Consider the following 27,281-nt stretch of genomic DNA (forward strand, 5'->3'; position numbering starts at 1 on the left):
TGGGTTGCTCTTTCCTTCTCCAACCAAATGACGTACCCTATTTAAATAATCGTTTCCGTGTGCTTTCATAATTTTTTCTTTTATTCCCTTTAAGTCTTTGAGAAGCCTCCTGAATAATATAAAATTTAACTTACTGGTATGAGAAATAAAGGCACCATCACAGTAATTTAGTTTTCAATTTGAGAGCCTAATGTCACATTCCATCTACTTGCTGTGTTTAATCTGTTTTTTTTTTTTCAAAAGAGGAACAAGAAGAATGGCACTTGATTCTATCAAGTTTCAGGCATATACGTTTATCTTTAAATTTCTTGCACTAGAAATAATGACTTTTTGGACCCTCAAAATCACGTCGAATAAATATTGCAGGGAAGTTTATTTCATTTCTCAGCTATGAATTAGAGGAATAAATTTTAGTATGAAACTCAAATAGATCTTAGAATGTTGAAAGTTTTGTTTTCCAATAAAGTGAAGTCTCTGAATCGCTGTTTGGTTATACTGGGCAACTGTCTTTTGATTTTGTTCTTGAAGTATATAAAAATTATTTCAGTAAAGGGAAATAGAATGAAAATGGTTAAAATGAGATTATTGTCTCTGAGTTTTAGTCTAGGTCTGAGAGTCTGAAGATTTTAAGTGCTTCCAAAAGTGAGACAATCCCTGAAAACTCTCTGGACACTGTGTTTTCATTTCCCTAGGGGGAAGGGGAATAGCTGAGGTGGCTTCCTGGGTAAGGCAAGGGTGGAGCAAGCTGGCATTTCCCAGGGCGTCCGGGAGGGAGATGAGTGGATGTGTTGTTTCCATGGACACACCAGTGCTCCATTTTTTCATCTTCAGTAGTGACCTCTGTGACTGGACTTGGTCCAGTGAGCTATAGACTAGGGGAAATTTGTCCCCATAAACTTTTCTCAATTTTTTCTCTACAATTTTATATGTGTTTTATTTCAAAAATATAATTATTTTGTAATTTTACTTTCTAGACATGCTTATTCTTTCAAATGGGATATGGTTAAGCTAACGAAATAATCCAAAAACTAGTTGTTATTATTATTATTTTTTAATCATCATAAAAGTACACACCAGTATATTCAGGAACCTGTTTACTCTCTGGTCTGCTTATAAGGCATTTAAAGCATTATGACTTTTGTCCTAGTTTTATTTGCAGTTGGAAATTCCTAGTTTTCAAAGTGCGATCTTACCCTTAGAACACGTGCTGCTTCAGGATGAGTTGTAAAGTGCAGCAGGCGTAATAAGGGCTGAAGTAAGGGTAAGCTGCGATTCAAAAAGGAAAAGGTGGAAGAAGGAGCTACGTGTGAATTTCATCGGATATATGATGTAATTTAGTTAATTAGGGGATAGAAGGGTCAGAGAAAGCAGAGCTTGTGCCCACACAACTCACACAGCCTGATAAAGTAACCTTTAGTGAACAGCTGTAATGTAAAAGGCCCACGCCAAAAACAGCAGAGCAGGGCCCAGTTCCTGTCCCTTACAGCAAGACAGCTGAAACAGTGGCTGAGTTTCACAACAAAAGGAACAAAGCAAAACAAACAATAATCCAAACCAAGGTTTTCTGAAGAAAGGAAAATGTACTAATTAGGAGTTGGACATTTTGAGAGCACTGCCTTTTGGAAAAGTGCCAACTTTATCTGTGGACTTTTGGTTCCCAAACCATTGGTTGAGAAAATATTTAAAGTTACTGAATGCTTTCTGGGTAGAACTGAAACTTTGTATCTTTTTAATAAAAATTCTAAATTGGGCTTAATAATAATAATAATTCATGCTATCAGAATTCGAAGAGCAAAGAATGATATCTTTCTATTCACTCTGATTTTGCATCAGTTTTCTTTTCACAAGAGAGTAAAGAGTAATTTTTATAGATAGTAATGTCCAATATACATTTAAATGAATAAACCCACATCTGTGATATTATGCATCAGTTTTTAAACAGTACTCTTGACAGCTAATTTCAGTGTCAGAAAATGCTGAAAAAATGGAATGTTGATCTCTAAAATGTTTTTCCTTTAAAAAAATTATATGATAAGTTGTAGCCAATGATAAATGATTGTGCCAGAGATTTCCAGGTGACTGCCAAATAGAGGGCTTTGTAAAATTGAAAAAAAGCTGGATCACTTAGGGAAAGTAATTCATTTCATACTTTGACTCTTTCCCAGAACAAACATAAAAAATGCACTATTCTCCTTCCTGGTATTAACAAAATATTTTCCCAATCCATTGCACTGCATGCATTACATTCCTTTATCAGGGTCTTATTCAGTTTGTGACTCTGCTGGAAACTGATATCTTAGAATTAATCTGATACGTGCTTTTACCTACTTTTCTCTTGTTTTAATCCTTAGCTAAAGTACAACGATAGTCATTTTAATTCTGTAAGGCTTTGCGGAACACACTATCACAACTACAAATAAAAAGCTTCAAGTAGTTTTCTTAATTTCTTTTTTCTCCTCCTTTTAAAAGATTTTCACTTTTTGGTGAGTTAATTGTTTTAAAAACTTTGAAAGCTGAAGATCAGTTCCTTGATCTAGTGTTTGTCAGATATAAATGTAAGGAAAATCTATGCTTTTCAGGTACATGATAGTGTAACCAAACTGCCTTAAAAGCTTCTGACCGCTATTTAAAACATAGGTACAGTTTTTGTGAAAATCAAGAACATTTGCTCTCTACTTAGATTCGGAAGCCCAAGAGTTACAGAGGGTCACCAGGGCTAAGAGAGCGGCAGAGACTTGCCCGTGAAAGGTGACAGTTCTGTTTTTTCACTAACGGGGCTCGGCAGCAGGGCCAGCAAGCTGCGTGTCTGTCGTCCCTGTAAGCAAGCACCTCCGTGAGTTACAACTAGGCAGACTTACTGTGATGGCCTGGAGTCTCTCCTTCACCAGCTCAGCTTCTTCCATTCTAGAAGTCGGGGACAGGCAGCCAGTGAGGGAAGTCCAAAGCTACCATAAAGCAGGAGCCTCCTTGGGGAGAGGAGCGGAGGTGACAGAAGAGAAGCCGGGAGAGACCCACTCCTGCACCGGTGGAGAAAAGCAGAAATCCCCGACTCGGCAGGAGCGTCTCTGAGCAGATGTACAGATCAGCCCAGACAGACACATGTAATGAGGGTGTGCCGGGGAGGCAGACGCTGAGGCTGCTGGCACAGGCTGACTGACAAGTTTGAACGGCAGCAGCACAAGCCCTTTTCCTTCAGGAGCTGCCAGCTCTTTGTTGCAATGTGCACAGTGAGCGAGGCACATTTTCTTATTAACTGTTCCTTACCCGATTCATTCTTCTTTAGGAGTAGCACCAGGAGCCCACGCTCTGGGTTTCATCAGCCTCTGCTCTAGCCACACACAACCAGATCTCTGCATGTGTGGGTCTGTGTGTATTTGTACAAAGTTGTTGACCCCTACTCTCTCTCTACCAGAGTTGCAAAGACAGAGCCTTACCTTGACTGGGCCAAGTCACTTGCTTGCTTTTCTTTCTTTGATTGCTTTCAGATAATAATACAAAATTCTGGAGCAACTTTAGAATTTAATCTAGTGGTAAATTTACATCAGGCTGTCCTCACCTCTTCCTTCTCTTCCCACTCCAGCAGTTTGTTTCAAAGTTTGGAATCTTTAGGTCATGGAGAAATTAAAGACAGTGACGTGACACTGTTAAGAGCTTGGCCCATCAGCCGTGTTCAGTGTGGTTTAAATGTCAAGTACCACTCTCTGTTATTTCTGTCTTGGACTTCTTTGGCATGCATTTCTTTCTTGCACCTTGTTCATCAATGACACTCAGGAAGGTGGCCGTTTTGACCTCACCAGTTACGCAGGAGAAAGGAGTGTGGAGACTTTGAAAGTCTGATGAGACATTCTGTAACTCATGTAGTCTGACACCATGTGAGAATTCCCTGGCCCTTTGGAAAAAAGAAATCAAACCCAGTGAGACTCTTAGCTCAAAGCAGAGTTTTGGAAGCTTTATGATTGGCTTTGTCTGTTTTCTTTCCCTGCCCTTTCTTTAATTAAATTTTGATGCAATAAATCCTAATTACCATCTACCTCATTGTTATATGTGTAGATGCTGTCAAGCACTTTCATATCAACATTCAGCTAAAGAAGTTAAAAGGACAACCCAAACATTGAACAAATGGTTTACTTTCCTTTGCATTATCAATATCAGAATTAATAATGGCTAATATTTGTTGAGTACCCTCTATAGGCAAATGCTTTACATCAGATTTATTTTACAAGAGGCTAAAAGATATTAGCCCTATTTTAAAAATGAGGGAGCTGAGGATCAGAGAGGTCATTTTCCATACAGGTAATAAACAGCAAAGCCAGGACTGGAACCTGGATTTTCTAACAGTGATTCTTCAGGTCTGCCCAAGAAATAGGCTGAAGATTACATCCACCTTTGTGAGAAAGAGTTGGGCCCCCAGCCTCCTCCTCCATCTAGCTCCCAGAACAATTAGAGCTGGGCTTAAACCCCTTAGTTGGAACCCTGTGGGGATCTCCTTAAGTAAACTTGGTGGCCCCAGTGAGAAAAGACTTCCCCATATTGTCATGTAAAGCCATCCCACCATAGAATCCTATTTCCAGAATCTGGAATCGTACTTGAGAATAGTTTGTCCTTACTCATCCATCCTCAAGAGACATTTAGGGAGACTAGAGAATGGGAGAATTGATCAGGTGTGGACCAAGTTTGATTGCTATTGGATGAATGTTTAGCCTTCAAAAATTTCAATTTTGCTTATTTGCAGATCCTGGCTGAAATTAAAGACAAGAGAATGATAGTGATAAATATCTCAGTCAAAATTGCATATTGGCTGCCCAGAACAGATGGCAGTCATCCAATTATTAACCTGGATCTTTTCCTAAAAACAATTTACCTCTCAAATCTCATTTATGTAATGGGAAAACCCAAGTGTTTTCTAGTGTAAGGGAAGGACTAGATTAAACAAGAGGATCAGGGAACTGAGGAGGGAGCAAAGTTGTGATAACTGATTGGGATTGTCATGTGTCTATTCAGTTATTTCGTTGATAATATGAATTTGCTAACTTGCTAATTGTAAGCCTTTGCTGTCCATTTATTCTGCACATATTTGTTGAGCACCTATAATGTACCAGGCATTCTACTAGATGTTTGACATACATGGATAAACAAAATTCCTGCTCTGCTGGAACTTACATTCTAGTGGGCAGTAAAACATAAAATATAATAAACAAGCAAAATGTAGGACGTGAGAAGATGATTATGTTGGTCTGAGTCCAAATGCCAAGGTGGATTAAATATGTTTGATTTTATTAGGAGAATGACAGTGTGAGAGAGAATGGGGGAGGTAGGCAGCAAAGGCTGGAGATGGGGAGGTCTGGGAGAGTGGTCAGAACATGGTGGAAATCTGACCGGAGTGAAGCTAAGAGTGAAGGAAAATCAGGTGGAAACAGCTCGATCTATTGTTCAGTTCAAGGAAGATTGGCAAGTCTATCAGAGAGCGTTGGAGACAACGTCAGCCACCAAGAGGCCTTGTGTCTCCCAGGAATAAGCCTACTTTAGCATTCTTGCCAGATTCAATCAACGGGTGGGTGTAATTCTTAAGAGGCATGGTCTTAGAGCAAATACAGGGATGGATTTCAGAGTACAACAGCTGGGACCCCGTGGTCAATTATTTTCCAGTAGATGGATGTCTGAGAGGCACATTCTCATGACAGCCACTGTGATAAATGCTGTGGAAAGCAAATAGAGCAAAGAAGGAGAATAAAGATCTCTAATGGCTGGCACCAAAGCCTTTGACTGTGTGGATCACAACAAACTATGGAAAATTCTTAGAGATGGCAATACCAGAACACCTGACCTGTCTCCTGAGAAATCTGTATGCATATCAAGAAGCGACAGTTAGAACTGGACATGGAACAACACACTGGTTCCAAATAGGAAAAGGAGTACGTCAAGGCTGTCTATTGTCACCCTGCTTATTTAACATATATGCAGAGTATATCATGTGAAATGCGGGGCTGGATGAAGGACAAGCTGGAATCAAGATTGCAGGGAGAAATATCAATAACCTCAGATATGCAGATGACACCATCCTTATGGAAGAAAGCGAAGAAGAAGTAAAGAGGCTTTTGATGAAAATGAAAGAGGAGAGCGAAAAAGTTGAGATAAAACTCAGCATTCAGAAAGCTAAGATCATGGCAACCGGTCCCATCACTTCATGGCAAATAGATGGGAAACAATGGAAAGAGTGAGAGACTTTATTTTGGGGGGCTCCAAAACCACTGCAGATGGTGACTGCAGACATGAAATTAAAAGACACTTTCTCCTTGGAAGAAAAGCTAAGACCAACCTAGACAGCATATTAAAAAGCAGAGATATTACTTTGCCAACAAAGGTCTGTCTAGTCAAAGCTCTGGTTTTTCCAGTAATCATGTATGGATGTGAGAGTTGGACTATAAAGAAAGCTGAGCACTGAAGAATTGATGCATTTGAACTGTGTTGGAGAAGACTCTTGAGAGTCCCTTGGACTGCAAGGAGATCCAACCAGTCCATCCTATGGAAAATCAGTCCTGAAGGAAGGACTGATGCTGAAGCTAAAACTCCAATACTTTGCCCACCTAATGTGAAGAACTGACTCATTGGAAAAGACCCTGATGCTGGGAAAGATTGAAGGCAGGAGGAGAAGGGGATGACAGAGGATGAGATGGTTGGGTGGCATCACCGACTTGATGGTAGTGAGTTTGAGTAAACTCCGGGACTTGGTGATGGACAGGGAAGCCTGGTGTGCTGCAGTCCATGGGGTTGCAAAGAACCAGACACAGCTGAGCGACTGAACTGGACTGACCTCTAAACTGCTCTTTGAAAATTCTTTATCTCTGATAGAATCATTAAAAGCATCTTGGCACTCAGATTTATTATGTGATCAGTTCAGTTCAGTTCAGTTCAGTTCAGTTGCTCAGTTGTGCCTGACTCTTTGTTACCCCATGGACCAGTCCATTTCTATTCTTATCGCTGTTGACTCTTATTCTCCCATATCTTTGGGCCATGTGAGTCTTTTCACATCCTTTCCGTCTCTAGTATGGGGTGGGATTTAATTGCTATACACAAGTAAGAAACAGGTATGCATTAATAAGGGCTTCCGAAGTGGTGATAGTGGTAAAGAACCTGCCTGCCAATGCAGATGTAAGAGATGTGATTTGATCCCTGGGTCAGGAAGATCTCCTGGAGGAGGGCATGGCAACCTACTCCAGTATTCTTGCCTGGAGAATCCCATGTTCAGAGGAGCCTAGTGGGCTATAGTCCATGGGACCACAAAGAGTCAGACACTACAAAAGTGACTTAGCACACATATATGTATTAATAAATGGGGTGATTTACATAAATTCCAAGAGATTCTGGATACTGCTTTATAGTCATGCTAGGATTTTCTATATAGTTGAGTTGACAATATGCCCATTTTTTTTGTTAGGTAATTGGAGCTTTATGATTTAGAGGCTGAGTGAGGGAAATACAATAGGCTTTAAGACCATCTAAAGGGTAGGTGTTCATCTTACCTGAACTATTCACGGCATTGGGCAGAGTTGATTCCTCTTTCTGTCTTTCTTCACTTGGCCTCCAGGATACATGCTCTCTTGATTTTACTCCTACCTCACTAGTCTCTCCTTCTTAGCCTTCTTTGCTGATTCCTTCTCTTTTCCCCAGCCTGGACACCAGGGTTCTGTTGTCGGTGCTCTTTCCTTTTCTATTCTTCTCTACTCACTCCCTAGGGACCTCATTTTATCTCATTCTAATGCCATTTAAATGCCAAGACTGCGTTTATTTATGGGGCTTCCCAGGTGGCTCAGTGGGTAAAGAATCTGCTTGCCAATGCAGGAGACACAGGAGATGCAAGTTCGTTCCCTGGGTTGGAAAGATCTCCTGGAGGAGGGCATGGCCATCCACTCCAGTGTTCCAGCCTAGAGAATCCCATGGACTCCTAGAGGAGCCTGGTGGGCTATAGTCCATAGGGTCACCAAGAGTCAGATATGACTAAAGGGACTGAGCAGGCATACATGCATTTATTTGTATCTACAGCTTAGACTCTCCCTTTCTGCCCTAGAGTCTTAGGAACTCACTTACTCGAAATACCCATATGGTTCATTCTCTCACCCTCTTTTAGGTCTTTGCTAAGATATCACCTTCTCAATGAGGTCTCCCCTGACCACACTATAGAAAACCACAAACCTCTCTCTGTTTGATTCTAGCAATCCCCCTCACCTTGCTCTATTTTTTGCCACGTATTTGTTGCTCAGTTGTGTTTAACTCTTTGCAACCCCATGGACTGTTGCCCTCCAGGCCCCTCTGTCCATGGGATTCTCTGGGCAAGAATGCTGGAGTGGACTGCCATTTCCTTCTCTAGGATTTTTTTTGCCATAGCCCTTATCAATTTTACAATACTATATAATGCACTCTTTTGGCTTGTTGGTTGGTTGGATTACTGTCTTCTTTCACAAGAGGTGCAACTCCCACATAGTGAAGGGTTTTGTCTGTATTTGGGCATCAACACTTGAAAAGATTCAGTAACCTATCAGGGAGTCACATGTTCAGTGTGCAGTGAGACCAGGATTTAAATCTGGGCTTGTCTAGACCCACGTTCCACCCCAGTTCATTACATCATCCTACCTCTATTTCCCCTCATTTATAATGAGACACTGTAACACCAGGTTTAACTACATATATTAATACATGCCTAGAATAGCATATTATGCATGACAAGCCAACTCCATCATTTTGGTAATTTGTGGAACTGAGTTTTTAAGACTGTACACAGTCTATAACTATTTTTCCTTAGGAATTTGTTTAAAGATTACAACTTTTCTGAAAGTGAAGTATTCAGAGGTATAGAGGTATTATCAGTACCAAAATTCTACTAGGGGATATTCGAAGAGTGTGTGTGGTTAAGCATTCTGTTTTCTCTTTGAACAACTTAAAGTTCTTTCATGCTGAGTTTCCTAGAATTAAAACAACTACTTAATTTAGTGAGAAAGAAGATTTAGAATAATTGTTGGACTTTTTGGAGATGAAGAAAACAGCCATTTTCTGAACTCAGCTTCAGTTATCTAATAGCCTGTCCAAAATAGCCACAGGATAAAAACAAACAAACCTATTAACAAATGAAACATACATGGCAAAATAATTCCTCAAGCACCCATCAAACAAAATTCCAGTGTTCCATAATTTATTTCTTTTCTCATGTGCACATAAAATGAAAAGTTAATATTTAACATATTTAGAATCTTATATTCTAGTTTCCTTTGACTCAGTTTACAAATGGACATGAATATACTCAGCATTGTAAAAAAGCGTTAGCAATGATTTAAACCATAGAAAAGCAAGAGTCTAAAGAGCCTACAATTACTGTTCCATCACGATCAAGGGCTATAGGTGTCTCAACAAAATAAATTCAATTCACAACTCAAACATCCAGACCTAGTGGCTTTCATAACTGTGTACAGTGTGCACCATAGGGAGGATAGAAGGACCATCTGAGTTGAACTCTAAGTGTATTGTTTTGAGTCAGAGCTTTTGGTGAGGACGTTTACCTTATTCATTTTCCTGCCTTTGTTAGCAGTGTAAGGAAGCTGCCCTTCCCTTGGCATTGTTTTCGGGTTTGGGTGTTTTCAAAAGTGCTGTTCCACTGTGATACCTTCACTTGAGGCTTTCATTTTCAGTCAGTCAATTCAAGACAATATTTAAAACATTTGGATCAAGAATGTTCTTGAAGTCGTAAGTATTTTGAATGGTGTCCACAATATGTGATACTACACATACTGAACTGGATACTGAAATTGTCTAGTTTGCCTCTGTGTGTACTTAGCTATTCTTTGAACTTGAAAAGTTTGAACTTTCTTTGTTTTTTGTTTTGAAAAATTATTTTGTATTTTTTCCCCAAATTTGTGATTTTAGTTTAGAGAGTGATTGCAAGTTTTAACATTTGTGTAGTTGGAAGTTTTTGTTCTAGATTTGCACAAAAAAATATTGAGTCGAGGCCCTTCAAAGGAGTGGGTAGCCATTCTCTTCTCCAGGGGATCTTCCTGACCCAAGTACTGAACCGTGGTCTCCTACATTGCAGGCAGATTCTTTACAGTCTGAGCCACCATGGAAGCTACCCTCTGGCCCCCAGATTTTTGCATTATCTTCTTACTTTCTCTTTAAGTTTGAATCTCAGGTTTTGTTGGTATAGCAAAATGAATAGCCTTATATATGTATGGGGATCATAATTACAACTGGAGAAATTGAAATTGATCGTTGAGGAACTATCTTCCTCATTAAAGGAGTCACTGATTCCATCATTCTGCTAGACTGTTGAATTCAGACACGGGGATTCCTGGTTTTCATATTTAAATCTCAAGTACCTGTAATCCCTAAAAGTTTCAAAGATCAGTTTGGCTGTCACAGGAATCAATTATGGAACTGGATATGAAATTGTAAAGGGGTGTCACTGCTACATGGAAGCCCAAGTACCCTGAGTTCTGATCATTTGTTCATTTTCCTATCCATATATCACACATTGGTTAAATATCTACTGACTATGTAACTAGCTTCATGCTATTTGCTAGAGTCAGAGATGAATAAGACAATGAACTCTTTTCAGTGGAGAAGACAGGAGGTAAACAAAAGACAAGTAAACACTGTGTGAAAAGTGCTAGGTCACCAAAGTCAGATACTGGACAGAGGAAGGGGCAGAGTTCAGCCAAGTCATCCTAGCGAAAATGAAAGCTGAGCCAGATGTTTGAATCTTTTAGATTTGGACAATTAGGAATTAATTAATCAAGATAATGAGTCAGGTTGGAGGGTAGGGAGGTAAAAGGGAAATTGTACAGTAAACAGTCCTTGATTTTCTAGATTACCATAGACAAACTGAATATTCTCCCCAGATACAGATTCCTTAGCAGATGATGGAATGACTTACTTTCCAAATTGTCCACATACAGGCTTATAAGACCCCAGTTTATTATGTAAGGTATGTGGTATTCAAAGGCTATGCATATTTATACACATATTAAAATATGTTTGTTTACATATAGACACACATATTATAAATATTAGGGCTTCCCTGGTGGCTCAGATGGTAAAGAATCTGCCTGCAATGAAGGAGAACTGGATTCAGTCCCTGAGTTGGGAAGATGCCCTGAAGAAGGGAATGACTACCCCTAATATTCTTGCCTGGAGAATTCCATGGACAGAGAAGCCTGGGCTGGCTACAGTCCATGGGGTCACAAAGAGTCAGACTCAACCGCGTAACTAACACTTTCACTTTCATTATAAATATTAATGATCCTTAACTAATTCATATACATCAAAATCTTGATCCTAATTAGAAAGTTAATAAATATAGGTGGTTTAGGAATCAGAGAGACTTGGGCTTACTTTCCAACTTTTCTACTTACTAGATGAGTGAACCTGGAAAACATCACTATCTCAGACAGTCTATTTCTTCAGGTGTAAACTGATAGTAATAATAGTTCTCATAATTTTTTTTATCAAGGTTAAATGAATATTTAGTTAAAGATGGTCATGGAGCATAATAGTTGTTTAACAAATGGCAACTGTTAGTATTAATTTCTTATTGTTCAAGTCAGTTTCCTAGAAAGGCTTATTAAATCTTACAGGCACAGTATTATTTCTTTCAGTGCTTTCACATGACTGCATCTTTCTCCACACATAACCTAATACTGTGATTGACTTGTTCAGGAGAAAGACCGGAGTCTCATCCTTCTCTGTGAGCCAAGAAGCTATCAGATGGGTTCATTTCTAACATGGGGAAACTGAGGCTTAGATGGACTGACTAATTTGAGCAGGGAGCCAATTCACTAAATGGTAGACTCTCTGTCCGATACTCTTTCCACTAGACTGTCTACGGAAATCTTGGAGGTCGTGGTCTGATTCTTTGTTATAATGGAAATATTCTATAAGATTATCCAATTAGATTGGCTACTAGGCAGAGCCATCACTCTGAAAGCTAGGGTGTGAGCCAGTTATGTTAAAGAGGATTTGCATGGCAAAGCAAGAAAGGAGCCAGCTGTCAGTGCTTTTACCCATCAGTCCATTTTGCTATTAAGAGTGAAGGCTCTGAGGTTTTTACTGACATATTGGATTCCAGACAATGGTAATTCTAGCCTGAAGATTTTTGGAAATAACTGTTTTGAAAGATGCCAACTGAAAGTTTACTTCTAAAATATTTAATGGGTCTCTCTTTGGAGAGATGGATGTTATGTAATGGCCAGTGATTACTGCATGCCTTAGATAGGCCTTTAAAAAAGAACCTAAACAAAACCAAACCAAAAAATCCCCAAACCTTTTCATTTAAGAGGTTTACTCTATTTTAGCACAGTATGAAGAATCACTGTTTTGTGATTAGATCTGTTATCATTAGATTCTCTCCTCTCATCCCCCTTCTCCTCTTTCCCACTCTTGACTTCTCTCTGGTGAGATTCTTTCTAACTGTGGGAGTTAGATTGCTTAATGCCCGCCCAGGGCAAAGACTGAAAGAATTGCAGTATGCAGTCATGCAGTGGTGTGGGTGGGGTGAGAATTTAAGAGAACATTAGGTTCCAAGAAATATAGTTGCCACAAACAGATTTGTAGGACCTCCCTTAGAGCTGGTTAATTAGAATCCTTATTTCCTATGAAATTTGAAGTTCTAAGAGTCTGGTCCTAACAGTGACAGAGATAGCTGCCACGTTATACCTACACCAGTTGTCCAACAGCCACTTTTTTAAAAAAGAAGATCTAAGCAACAAAAATATCCCTCTGTTTATATCTGATTTTATTTTAAAATTTATTTGATTGAAGTGTAGTTGACAACAATATATATCATCTAGTTTTAATCTTATTCTGTAAAAAATATTTTCAGAAGAGAAATTTAAAAACAAACTACATAAACATTTTCCTTCAAAGTGAAATCCCAAAGAGCAGTTCACTCTGTTCTTGAAAGACTTTGGAATTCTTAAAAATGAAACTCTAAGCCATTATGGTACCACAATAGCAACCAGCCCTCTAAAGGCAGCCCCTGAATAAGGGAAGAATAGTAATTCAGCTGGGAAAGAAAGGTCAAGCCAGATGACTATCTCTAGTTAACTTTGTCCAAGGCTTTATTAACTTACTATGGCTTGCCCATTTGACATTTGATTTTTTATTGAGTTATATTTTTATCTTCCTCTTTTATTTCCATATCTTTTTCGGAAATGGATATGAATGAAATAAAAATCACATCCTTCTGGGGCATGGGGCAGAGCCATTTTCCTTTGTTTGAATTTACCAAATCTCCGTGTGTGAAGAAGACAGAAATGCATTTTATGATGGTCTAATGAAATAAGTATTATGTTTACTGGAGCTAGTAGTCAGCTAACTTCCAACTGTGTGATGTAAACATTTTCAATTTTGTGTCAAGCTTTGGCTGATTGCTGGTCTTCTCTGTCTTACCACAAAACTCCCAAGTGCAAATGCACATGCTGACGAATGGAATGCAGAGAAATGGTATGCCCTGGGTACACAGTGGGTGAAATGTACAGAGAGGCACTAAGGGCATTACAAATAGTAGCCCCCAATGGCAAGTTATTTATAACCAGGAGAAGCAGTGACTTCCTAACATAGGGCTCAAAATAAAGACGGGTTTGTCCACAAAAAAGAATGTGGTGATTCAGTTCTGTGCATTTGTTTACTGATGATCACTTTTTCCCCTTACGTCTTGACATTCCACCAAAGCAAACTGCATGATCTTCCCCTTGGGAACTAATCCAGAGCTTAGCTTTATTTACAAGTTTCCTTATACTAAAGAGCAAAATGTTCTTGCTGATTGAATAGTTATCACATCGTAGCCCACTGATTTCTCTATTTGGGAGAAATATTTGACTCCTATAGAGAAGTCCTAAATATTAGCTGATTCATGGTTAGTTTTGTTTTTATACTTACTGCAGCCCAAACCACTAACTTTCCTTCCTTCCTTCCTTCCTTTCTTCCTCTCTCCCTCCCTCTCTCCTTCCCTCCCTCCCTTTCTTTCTCTCTCTCTTTCCCTTCCTTCCTTCTTTCCTTTCTTTTCAGTTTGGTGTTTCATACTTCAGGGATCCAAGAGGGTGAGAAGGATTTCGACTTTTGGGAGTGGAGTGACATCACAGGCGGGAAGTTCCAGTGTCAAAAATCATTGCAATGCATACTATATCCTTGATCGTCTCCCTGGCTCTCTAGGACAGATGTGGCCTGGGGATCTTTGAGCACACAATGGTTATTCCAATATCAAAATGTAAATTCAACACTCTACAGAAATAACATTTTTGAAAAGAGACTAGGATTTTTCCAAAGTCACTTCGATAAGGTATTATAATACTAGTTGAGCGTCCTTGCTTCTCACAACACTTTTACTGCAGCTTTTATTCCTGCTTCTGTCAACAGCCCTTGGTTCATTCCACCCAACAAACAAGTGCTAGTTCATTTGAAGCTTATAGCCAACATTGTGATTCAAGCAGCACATGGAATTAATCTCAGAGCATGGCCGGAATTACTTTCTCTCTCTCATCCAAATGTGTACAGAGCTCTTGATTATTACCTGTATCCTCACTACTCAAAGTCCATCTGCCCCTCTCTCTTTCTCCTTCCTCCCTTTTAACCATAGCATTGTTATTTGTAGGTAAAACATAACTAAATGGGCCTAGGTATGTTTATGAACTTACCACCCCTCAAAGTGTTTAGGTCAATCTGAATGATATATTTAGGGATGAAAACACTTCCCATAGTCTACAAGGAATGTGAGCTTAAGCATTCATGTTTTACTGAGTGGTCAAGTCATGTACAGAAGGAAGTAACCCTTCCCCTAAGAAACTCGCTGGACATCAGTAGGACCTTTGTGCGAATTACAGCCTGCGTATCACCTATGTGTGTCAGCTGATGTTGTATCAGTGCTTCTGTGGTGAGTTGGAAAGATGAATCACTTGGAATGACAAATAAAATCTTGGTTCAAACATGTTGATGGAAATCAAATGATGACTAAAAATCTTTTGAGATTTAAAAGTCTGTTCAAGTGTGACCCTTTTCACTGCTATACACCTTAGGGAGATGACTGTCGTGGCACGGTTAAATTCATGTGCCCAGCCAGTATTTGTTGTGTATTTGCCATGACGTGGGCACTGTTCTTGTGGCTGGCAAGAGTGTTCTAAGTAGCGCTGACACTGTGCTCTCTTGAGCCTTACATTTCAGTGGCGAAAACAGACACGAGAAAAGTAAACACGGTTGGCTGTTATCTAAAAGCACAGTTTTAGACAGTGTCAGGTTCTATAGAGAAAACAAAGAGGGACTTTCAGTGAAGTTAGTGGTTGGGGTTAGTGGCAATGGTAGGTGTGCTGCTGGCTGTGTTCAGTTGTGTCTGACTTTGTGGTCCCACGGCCTGTAGCCCCCAAGGTTCCTCTGTCCATGGGCTTTCCCAGATAAGAATACTGGAGTGGGTTGCCAGTTCCTTCTCCAGGGGATCTTCCCAACCCAGGAATCGAACCCCTCTCTTGTGCCTCCTGCATTGGCAAGCAGGTTCTTAAGGCAGAGTTGAAGGGTGTTTATCTAATTTAGACCGAGCTGTCAAGGGAGCCTCTCTGAAAAGATAATATTTAAATTGTCCTAAGTTGAAAACTCAGGGATCTTTTTGAATTAGATCCCTCTCCTCATAGTTCTGGATCAATAATGCCTTACCTTTTTGGCAGGTATCAGTCAACTGCTGTCCTCAAGGTCCCTCCTATGATGCTTCAGAAGACATCCATTAGGGACAAGAGCTATGAGTGTACTTTTACTAGAGGCTTGCTCTGGAGGTTACCCAGTCCTGATCCTTCTCCTTAATGAATTAAATAAAAATATAGGTCTAAAACAGGAAAATTTTAGAGACCCTTTCAAAAGTTTATAAAAGATAGTATTTGAATGAGACACAGGTGTATAATTGTATGGCTCAATTATGACTCATTCTCTCCCAGATATTTATAGAGAGGGAGCATGAGTAGGCAGGGAGAACAGACTGTGATACAGGTCTGCCACCTGTGAAAGGAGATGGGCAAGGAAAGGATTGTGTAGAAAGACTTCAGAGCTCACGGCAATTTTGAAAGGGTCTTGGATAGGCTGATGGGGAGTTCCTGGGTCAAGGTAACCATGTCAAAATAGCCTGCATTTGATCAGTCAGTCCATGTCTCTGCTGGGGAGCCCCAAGGTGGAGACGGGACTGATTTAAGAGAGCTCCATTATGTATGACAGGCTTCCCAGGTGGTGCAGTGCTAAGGAATCTGCCTGCCAATGCAGGAGACCCAAGAGACTCGGTTCCATCCCTGGATTGGAAAGATCCCCTGGAGTATGAAATGGCAACCTACTCCAGTATTCTTGACTGGAAAATTCCACGGGTAGAGAAGCCTGGTAGGCTACATGTAGTCCAGGGGGTTGCAGAGAGCTGGACATGACTGAACACACACACACATACCCATGCTGTATACTTCCCTGGTGGCTCAGACGTTAAGGCGTCTGCCTACAATGCGGGAGACCTGGGTTCAATCCCTGGGTTGGAAAGATATCCTGGAGAAGGAAATGGCAACCCACTCCAGTTTTTTTTGCCTGGAAAATCCCGTAGACAGAGGAGCCTGGTAGGCTACAGTCCATGGGGTCACAAAGAGTCAGACACGACTGAGTGACTTCACTTTTCACTAGGTCAAATTCCAAGAATGATAAAGCTCCTTTTAATGTTTTCCAAAAGTTTCTTTCCTGGAATCTATTTTAATTCTGTCCTCCAGCTGGGCAAGGCCCACCAAAACTCATCTGAAATTTCTTTTTTTCTAAAACAATTTTATGGAGATATAAGTCACATATCATATAATTTACCCATTAAAGTGAATTTTTAGTGTATTCACTGTTGTTTATCCATCACCACAATCAATTTTAGAACATATTTATTACTTCAAAAAGAAATCCATACCCTTTATCCATTTCATCACCCTCAGTCTTTTTGTATGTGTAGCCCTAGGCAACCACTGATACAATTCTGTCTGTATAGATTTGCCTGTTCTGGACATTTCCTATTAATGGAAGCATGCAATATATGGCCTTTTGTTTCTGACTTTTATTTAGCAAAATGTTTTTAAGTTTATTCATGTTGTAGCATATATCAGGACTTCATACATTTTTGTGGCCAAATAATATTCTATTGTTTGAACATACCATATTTTACTTATCTGTTCATCAGCTGATGGATATTTCAGTTGTTTCCACTGTTGGTTATTAAAAATAATGCTGGTGTGAATATCACTCAAAATTTCTACTCCATCTTTTCATTTTTCTACCCAGAACTTCTTCTTCCTCATATCTAAGGCCAGAGATAGGAAAGCATGAGAATAGTCTAATGATTACAATTCCTACTCAGGGGTAGATAACTGAGGCACTAGAATTCCCAAAGGAGCAGTTTAGCAGTCGTTTCTGAAAAGCTGCAGACTTTTCCAACAGTTCTGTGTTTAATCCTTTCTTATTTTCTTCTGGTCACATTCTATGTTTCTTCTCTACAGTAATTTTTTCTAGGTGAATAAAAAGATTATTATTCTGAATCTTGTCATTACCCATAATTGTAATGTCTTCATCATCTCTTCTGCCTCTATGACCATTAGTTCCTATCTTCCACCTCCCTCCTTCTGGAACTGCAATTCCAACAGTTTGATTTTACCTAGATCTCCAATCCATGGATCTCACTTACCTTTTCACTGTCACCCTCTCTATGACCTCTCTTCACTCTTGATCAAGCTTGAATTCCATTTGCAAACAGGGTATCACACCTGTGTATATTTCCCTGCCTGTTTTGACTTCAGTGTTCTTCCTCATAAAAGCCTCCAAATCCATTTGTCTCCTACATACCTACACCAGTGAATCAGAGCAGAACAGGAGAGGGAAAAAAAACCTTGCTTCACTATATAATTTGCACTGATTTGTTCCACTGTAAATTGACTATCTACTTCACGTGGGCCTCTGATGCTTGATATTTCCTGGAAATGGAATGATTCCTGGAAATGGTTTTCCTAGTCTACTGGCTTTCCCAGTTTTCATATCTCTCCTCAAACCTCAAATACCTCCCCCATCATCTTCAGTCACATCTGAAGGAAAGTTCTCCAGTCTCTAACCCCCATTTACATCTGTCTGTAGCATCTGCATCTTTAGCTTGACCCTATACATGTGCTTCTATTGTTTCTCCTTAGACAGAAAGCTAGTCTTCCCATTTGTGTGATGGATCCCATCCTTTTTTCCTGCAAAAGATCATTTTGTCATTGTTGTTTAGTCATCAACTCATGTCCGACTCCTTGAGACCCCATGGACTGTAGCACACCAAAGATCATAGTCCCAACAATTCTTCCCTCTCTCTGCTTCCTCAGTTTTCCGCTTTCTTGGAACATTATTACCAATATACAAATATACTATTTATTATATTTTGTGTCTTAAAACAAATAATGAAAACCAAAGCTTTCTACTCAGTTCACTCTTCTTGCTAGTTACCACTCCATTTCTTTGCTTTCTTTTGCAGCAAAACTCTTTGAAATAGTTGCCTCTATTTGCTGCCTTCCTGAAATCTCCACTCAAAGAGCTCATCCATATCACAAACAATATATCCAAAATTGAATGTTCTGGTCTTCACTCCTGCAATACTTCTTTTCCATTTGTCTCCTTTTCAGTTGATGGAAACATCACTGTTTTAACTGCTCAGAACTTGGTTCTGAGCAGTTAAAAGGGATATCCGTGATCTTTTTCTCTCTTGCCCCATATCCAATCAGTTGGAAAATCTTGTTTGCCCTATGTTTAAACTTTATGCTTTATCCGATCAATTCTTATCATCTCTATCATTGGCACCCCGGTACAAGCCCTCTGTTTCTCACCCCGCATTGGTCTTCCTGTATCTATCCTTTCTTCTTACCATTTGTTTCAACAAGGATCGATCCTTGTAAAGCATAAGGCAAATCATGCCACTTTTCTGCATATAACCTTCAGTGTAAAAGCCAAAATACTAACAACAGCCTACACAGCCCTGCATGAATTGAGCCCCTAATAATCTCTGACCTCATCTTCTCCTTTTCCCTCCTACTTACACAGCTGATGTGCTCTACCTCAGGACCTTTACACAGGCCTCTGCCTGGAATTATCTTTCTCTAGAAACCCACATCGCCAGCTCTTTTACTTCTGAGAGCCTTTCAAACATCACTTTCTCAATTATGTACACCTAAGTCCCTCTATTTAAAATTATAAAGCATCTCCATCCTGATTGTCTCACCTGTTCTATTTTTATGTAGTGTTTGCCACCTTCTAATATACTAAATACTTCTATATATTATATAATTTCACTTTTTAATTTAATTACTTAATTTTAAACATTTTTAATTATTATTTTTGGCTGCATTGTCTTGCACTCAGGATCTTAGTTTCCCACCTGGGGATTGAGCCTGTGCCCCATTCATTGGGAGAATGTAAGCTCCATGAAGTCTGGGATTTTTGACTGCTTTATTCATAAGCGTTTAGATGCTCAATTATTATTTGATCAATATTTGATCATAAGTTACTCTGGGAATTTGAGAAATTTAGTATAGCCTATTAAATTTAATGATCATATTGCTCTATTATGTGAAATATCAATTTTTCTTTGAAAGTTTGGTGCAACAATCACATATTAAATCTGAAGCTTATTTTTAAAAGATGTACATAAATGTGCATATTATATTTATCACCTACTTTGCCACCTCTGCCGTAAGCTTTCATTGAAATGGTTGCTGTTTTCAGTTTGCTATAGAAAAATATTTGTTTTAGCTTACATTATATTTAAAAGCAGCATTCGTTTGATAACTAAAACCTAAAATCACGCATTTGTTTTAAAAAGAGAAGTTTAAAACAGTGGTATTAGCTTTGTGTCCTGGAATTTGGCATTGAGGACTCCCTGGAATTCTCCAACTGCTGAGACCTAGCTGAGAGCTAAGAATAGTGCAGAGCATAAACTTCTATACAGGCAACTGTGAAAGGAATTTTTAGAAACAGTGTGAGACTGTAGCCTTGTCAAAGAGTTTGGAAAATGGCAGACTTTAATTGTCAAATAGAACACATTTTTAGTTTTATATTTTACAGTCTTAAATTCGTAAGGAAATTTGTGGAAAGCTTGTAGAACCCTGCCTCCAAGTTTTATTAATTCTCTATTCATTCACATTTTATTTAACATTATTATGAGGGAACATAGGGCCAAATCTATATTTGGCAAAAGGCATATACTTATTGCCACGTCTTACGGAGTACCTTTGAGGTTCCCCAGAAATGCATGTGGCAATTTTATTTGACATTGGATTATAATTTGTTGAATTCACTTTAGACCTGGGATCCCCGTTTTTGTTTGTTACTTTCCAGGGTACAGTCAAGGAACGTCTAGCAGAATCTGGGAAATAAAATGATACTGATTTGGTTTCTTTTCATCTGCCCTTCCACTGTTCTTATTTTCTCTTTCAGCATCTTGATCCCTGTGGCCAGTTTCATCACGAGGGAATCCCACAAAGCTCTGCTCTCCCCAGAAAATGTTTGTGTCCTGGTCCTACTTGCTTCTTTCCCCTTGAGTAGAAATCATTTCTTCTTCTTCTTTTTTAATAATATATTTCATTTTTGGTTGTCCCGGGTCTTCGTTGCTGGAGCGGGCTTTCTCTAGTTACCATGAGCAGGGGCTGCTCTTCGTTGGTTCATGGCCGTCTCATTGTAGTGGCTGCTCTGTTGCAGAACACAGGCTCTAGGCACACATGCTCAATCGTTGCAAGCTTGGGCTTTACTTGCTCTGCGACATAGAATCTTCCCAGACCAGGGATCAAACCTGTGTTTGCTACATTGGCAGGAGGATTTCTATCCACTGTATACCACCACGGAAGTCCGGAAACGAGTTCTTAACAGGCTGATAGTTGGGGGTGGGGGAGAGGGAAGTTAGTCTACATTTTTGTTTTGGTAAAAGTTTAGATGCTAACCAAGACCCGTTCCTGCTCTAAAACCCTATGACTCTGTGATCCTTTCTTTTCTGTTCACAGTGAAAACTACTGATAATAAACTTTCCTGAGAAAACTGCCATTTTCACCATGTTTGTGAAATTATCCTTTTTGTTTTGTTGATCTCTCTCTCTCTCTCTCTCTCAGGAATATTATTTGGATCTAAAAGAGTATTCTGCTGATAGCACATTTCACAGAAGACTGGTCAGTCCCAGGCCTAGTTTCTAGGTGTTCGGATTTCAAGCTCGTAACTGGGACTACTGGGCCGTTCGGTGCATTTCTCACTCTTGGTAAAGGCTCTGATTTAAAGCCACTCTGCATGTGCTTCTCCACTTTTAGACAGCATGGACGACTGAGGGATCGATAGAATCATTTATTAGAAGGTGCAATATTGCTGCTACTATGATGATTTTCTAGGCTTGGTTCTTGCAAGCAGTTCACATGAGCGCACACCATAGATTAGAAAGAAGTAAATGAGAGGCATTGTCCGTGCTGAAACTCATAGGCCTCTGCTGAGATTAATTGTAGGCAAACTCCCCTTAAGATCCGTGACTATAAAGTACTCCAGGGAATGCAGAAGATTACAGTCATTACCCCGATGAAAAGCTGAGCTAATTTTGCCTGGTTCTGACCCTCCGGTTCCAGGGAGTCTAGCTATTCCAAACCCGTTGCTTAGACGACACACCATGATGACGACATCCAGAGTGTGATCAGCTGCTCATCAGATGCTGGGCCCCCCAGCATTTCCTTTCCAGCTCACAGATATTCCTTTGGAATTTAAAACACCTTCTGAAACAGGGACCTTACATCTCTTGTCAGTCATCCCTGCTTTGTAGCTGGTCAGTCGCTGTCCCCGGAGGGTGGAAAGACAGACAGCCTCAGACACATGAATCCGCAGTGAACCCTGTGGAGCCACCGGGGGAGAGGAAAGGGCGACAGGTGCTGGCAGCCAGGGCACAGGAGGAAACATGCTGTCACAGTGAGGGCTTCGGGGTATGCAGGCAAACTACCGACTGAGCAGACTCATTAAGTTTCATGTTCTGTTCCAGAGCTTTCTTCTTTTGTTTCTGTATGACTGGCAGACACCCACAGTCACGCTTGATTGTAGTATTACTTTCTTCGTTACCAAGGCAGCTTTATTACTGAAACCCAGTGAAATATTATAAAGAAAATAGTCATGATGTGTCACTAAAGAGCCCTAATGAAGGAAAATAAATTCTTAATAAAAGAGAAGTGATGCTCTAGATCAAAGTTAACACTAAATACTGCTGTCTTTGGGATACAGAATGAAATTGGAAGGCAGTGGGGGAAAGGATTTGGAATACAATGTTTTAATTAAACTATTGTTTCAGTGCAAGGATAAAAGTGGGGAGTTGAGGTTAACAGAAATTAAATGACTGGCAGTATTCACTTAGGTAATACCTGTTAAAGGGCCTGGCATTTCCTGAAGAGGAGGAGGAGAAAAAGGGCTAGTAGTTCCTAAAATCCTCCCCTCCTCCGAATGGTTAATCCTCAGGAAGCAGCTCGGTTAGGTGGTTACTACTGTGAGTGAGAGGGTAATTTACAAATAATGAAGGTCCGTTCAAAGGCAGCGTGTACAGCACAGCATGGTAGCCCTGAATGCTCACCCATCAAGATTTCTTTGAGGAAACTTGCCCCATCTGAGTCCTGGTCATGGTTCTTAATGGCAGAAATACTTGGTGTATTCTTTGAGGAGGTTAGTTTCACTGGTGTACACTAATGTGCAGAACTTAAGTGAAGTTTGGAAGGCGAGATAAGAAAAGGGACTTGTATGTTTAAGTATCAGCACAGAAAATCCATATAGTATATTAATTGTATTTTATTCTTTATAAAGTGATTCCATCCTTCACTTTACAACTTTTTTTTTTTTAAACGCAATTCTTTTTCTTAACTAAAGTTGCCTTGCTGTGACTTGCTCACTCCATTACAGAAAGCCTATTTATAACGCATATAGCTTAGTGTGGGTTGGAAATTCTGACTCATCCATTCTCGTTTTTAATGATTACCTAGACTGAATATTTGCCTACTGGCAGTGCTCAGTCTCTGCTGTGGAAAAGGGACAGTGACCAAATTCTGGTTCGAAGGCACTAATAAGAGCTAGAAATCATTTTGAAAACAATATTATGCTTAGCCTGTATCTCTTAAGGTGTTTTCCACCCTCTTGAGATGTAGTCTTGAATGTAATAATCGTGATAATAACATTCAGTGAGAACTTGCTTTGTACCAGATGGTGTAAATTTTTTACATATGTTGACACGCTTAATGTTCAGAACAACCCAGGGAGCTAAGTCTTATTAGAAAGACCTTAAGGGAAGGGCTGAATGGCTATTGCTCTGGGTTTAATAGATGGATCAAGTGTTAAAGGAGGGCAGATTGATGCTGAATGTCAGGTGGTGGATGCCTTTTCAGATCTAGTTGCCCTGGCACAAGGTTCTGTTCTTGGGACAATGGCTAAGCATTTGAGGATTAAAGAGGTATAATATTGAGATGTAAGTGTGGGGAAACACTGTGGCCATGACTGAAATCTGGTCCAGTATGGATGTCACTGATCCCACATTAATTAATTAATAAAATAAAATAAATAAAATGCTCACAGCACTGATACTTGTCTTTTATTTTATTTATTTTGATTTTCTTGGCCACACCACACAGCATGTGGGAACTTAGTTCCCAGACCAAGGATCAAACCCAAGCCCTCCCATTGGAAGGTCAGAATCTTCACCACTGGCCTGTCAGGGAAGTCCCTGATACTCATCTTTTAGACAGTTCAGGAATTCTGTGACAGTGAACCCAGTTATAGGCCCAGTAGATTGATGGGTCTTTCCATCTTCTCCTTCTCCTAACATTTACGAGAACAAATGACCCCCTGAACTGAACTGTGAAAGCTCTTAGAATTCTTGGATAAATCAGGGTTAGGATGGGATGCCATTTTTAGGAGGGAGATGCTAGACTTCCTGCTAAGGCAGATACAGTTTCTATCAACAAATTGGAAAGGTAAAATAAGTCTGACTATATTTATGCCAGAGGCTGGATTTGCCTCTATGAATATCCATTTCTATGGGTCAATGCCTTGTCTAGAAATCTCCAATGACCTTCCATTACATATGGTATCAAACTTAAATTCCTCCCACCAATGACCAGAGTCCTTTGCCTTTAGTTGTTCTTTTGGGATGCAGTAAGGACATTCTGTTGAATCCAAGTACAGATCTTCCACTATTATGGGGTTATGATAAACTCATGGTCAACAGAAAATATTGTAAGTTGAAAATGGATTTAATATCCTAACCTACCAAACATCATAGCTTAACCAAGCCTACCTTAAAAGTACTCAGAATATTTTTATTAGTCTACTTTTCAATAAAATCATCTAACACAAAGCCGATTTTTAGTAAAATGTTGCTCTCTCATGAAATTTGTTGAATCTGTACTGAAAGTGAGAAACAGAATGGTTGTATGGATGCAGAATGGTGGTAACTGTGTTGGTTGTTTATTCTCATGATTGTGGGGCTGACTGACAGGTTTTTCTCACTGACACTGCCTAGTAACAGGAGGGGGTGTCTACTGTATATTGCCAGTGTGGAAAAAGAGCAAATTTCACAATTTGAAATGTGGTTTCTACTGAATGCATATCACTTTGGCACCATTACAAAGTTGAAAAATTGTCAAGTCAGAACCACCATTAGGTCTTATAGTCTCATTTCTGTTTCCAAAATATGCTGTGCCTCCTGACTTGAAATTTTGCTCATGATTTTTTCTGTATCTTTCAAAGGAACAGTTCCTCCTCTCTCATAATCCATATTAAACTCCTCCACTAAAACCCCCTGTCCTTGGTGAAGTTTTTCTCTAGTACAAGCAAATCTCTTCCATCTCTAAATTTCTACAGCCTTTACTATCCACACTGGTTCTTTGTTTCCATGAGAATAAAGTGCTGGCTATCATTAATGACCTACTTTGTTTATTTATATCTTTTCTTTTTAAATTTTTATTTACTTATTTATTTTATTTTTGGCTGTGCTGGGTCTTTTCTCATGCTTTGCTCTAGTTGCAGAGAGCAGGGTGGGGTGGAGTTGGATGAGGGGCTGGGGTGGGGTGTGGGGGGACTACTATCTAGTGGCCCTACCAGGGTTTCTCATCTCGGTAGCTTCACTTTTGGAGAGTATGGGCTCTAGGGCACTCAGGCTTCAGTAGGTGTGCCTCCTGGGCTCTGGAGCACAGAATCAGTAGTTGTGGCTTAGTTGCTCTGTGGCAGGTGGGATCTTCCTGGATCCAAGATTGAACCCTTGTTTCCTGCATTGGCAGGCAGATTCTTTTACTACTGAGCTATCAGGGAAGCCTTTTATCTTTTCTTCTAAATTGTGAGAGGACAAGACTACAGAACTAACATTTCTTTTGTATTCTCCAAGTGGCAACTTGATCAGAGGGAGGAAAACTATTCATTGAACCAGAAGATCTGGATTCCAGCGATGCCTCTGCCGTTTCCTATTGTGAGCTTAGGTGACTTTTTCAAGCCTCAGCTTCTTCATCTATAAAATGGACTTAATAGTCACTCTCTGACAGGGTTACTCTAAAATGAAGCATGATAGGGTATGTGAAAGTAACTGTGCAAGAACCAGACACATGTAAATTATTAAGGATGTGTGGTTATAAAATCTTTTGAAAAAGAATGACTATTATGCAGTCATATTTCCTTTTCTATTTAGTTAAATAACTTGGCTGCTTCAAGTCTTAGTGGCAACATGTGGGATCTAGTTCCTGGACCAGGGATCAAACCTGGGCCCCCTGCATCAGGGTCATGGAGTCTTAGCCACTGGACCACCAGGGAAGGCCCCACCATACTTTTCTAACTGCAAGAATTTATGCCATTTCAATATCTTCATTAGGGACAGCAGAATATCTTAGAATAGTTTGTCTTCATTTTAAACTTCCCAGTGAAAACCATGACCTTCCTTTAAGCATCATTTGTTTTCTTAAGCAGCCTGGCCCCTGTGGTTAGTCACACCAGAGGTGTCCTATCTCTCATCTTCAAGTTCTTTCCCCTGCTGATCTCCTACATTTCCAATTTTGCTGTGTTTGTTCTCTATTGCTGCATAACAAATCACTCCAAAATGTGGTGCCTTGAAATATTAGAATTGCTTATTATCCCTCATTGTTTTGTAGAATTTAGGAGGAGCATATCATGACACTGCAAATCAGATGTCAGTGTGGCTCCTGTCATCCGATGGTTTAGCAGGGGCAGAAGATCCACTTCTAAGATGGTTTAGTTACATAACTGTTGCCTGGGCACCTCAGTTCGTCTCCACATGGGCCTCTCCACAGGGCCACTTGAGTTTCCTCATGGCATTGTACAGGAAGAAAATCTTTTTTTTCCTTCTAAGTTCTAAGCCGTATCAGAGATGTGCCATCTATGAGCTTCTAAATTCTAGTCTGGGGCTCCTGTAACAGAAGACAGATTAACAAGAGAAAAGCAGAAGTTAATTAACATGTATATCGTTGGGGAGAAAGAAAAATTCTTCCTCTACCTGTCTAGGTTCTTTGTCTGTTCTAAAAATAAAATTGACATAAGACAGATTGATAGGAGGAAAATAAATTACTTACATATGTACAGGGACCCAGAAAGACATTGACACCTAAGGGCAGGTCTGGCCATTGAGGTTAATATGTCCTCTTGAGCTAAGGAGTGGGATAGGAGCCTGGGGCTTCAAAGGGAGGAGGGTGATTCACAGGACAGTAAGAAAAGCACGTTTGGTAATTGGGTATTTGGCCACCCAGATAGGTCACTCAGATAAGATGTTATCTCTGGTGATGCTGTCCCCTGGAGAAGGAAATGCCAACCTGCTTCAGTATTCTTGCCTGGGAAACCCCATGGATAGAGGAGCCTGGTGGGCTACAGCAAAAGAGTTGGACTCAACTTAGTGACTAAACAGCAACAACTGGTAATACTGTAGCTCTCTTTCTGGACTAGGTCCTTATCTAAATTGTCTACCTGTCAAAGCGGCATATTTTGGGGAGGCTGATTCTGAAGCCCTTAAGTATCTCACACTGTTCCTCTAGATCTGAAAACCTATGAACAACTTTTCTGTCCTGTACAATGCCCAGTACCCAACAGTCATGAGAGAGGCACAGGATAATAGCAATTCAAATTCTTCAAAAAGGGCAAAAACACGAAACACACAGAGTCAGTGGTCAGTAGCACTTTTACATCCAGGTTGGCACATTGACAATTCTTTGATGAGTGCTCAACTCTACTGCCTTGGAAGGATA

General features: G+C 39.9%; 1 protein-coding gene across 1 annotated transcript in view; it reads right to left on the reverse strand.

The window, feature by feature from the left end:
- The window catches only part of PALMD (palmdelphin), a 57,332-nt gene extending 54,182 nt beyond the window's left edge, over positions 1–3,150 (reverse strand). The window contains exon 1 of the mRNA XM_061121311.1: positions 2,859–3,150. Coding sequence (XP_060977294.1) covers positions 2,859–2,903 — 45 coding nt within the window. The 5' untranslated portion in view covers positions 2,904–3,150. The remainder of the gene's footprint in view (positions 1–2,858) is intronic.
- Positions 3,151–27,281: the final 24,131 nt, after the last annotated feature.

Source organism: Dama dama, chromosome 20 (assembly GCF_033118175.1).
Source record: "Dama dama isolate Ldn47 chromosome 20, ASM3311817v1, whole genome shotgun sequence".
Classification (NCBI taxonomy): Eukaryota; Metazoa; Chordata; class Mammalia; order Artiodactyla; family Cervidae; genus Dama; species Dama dama.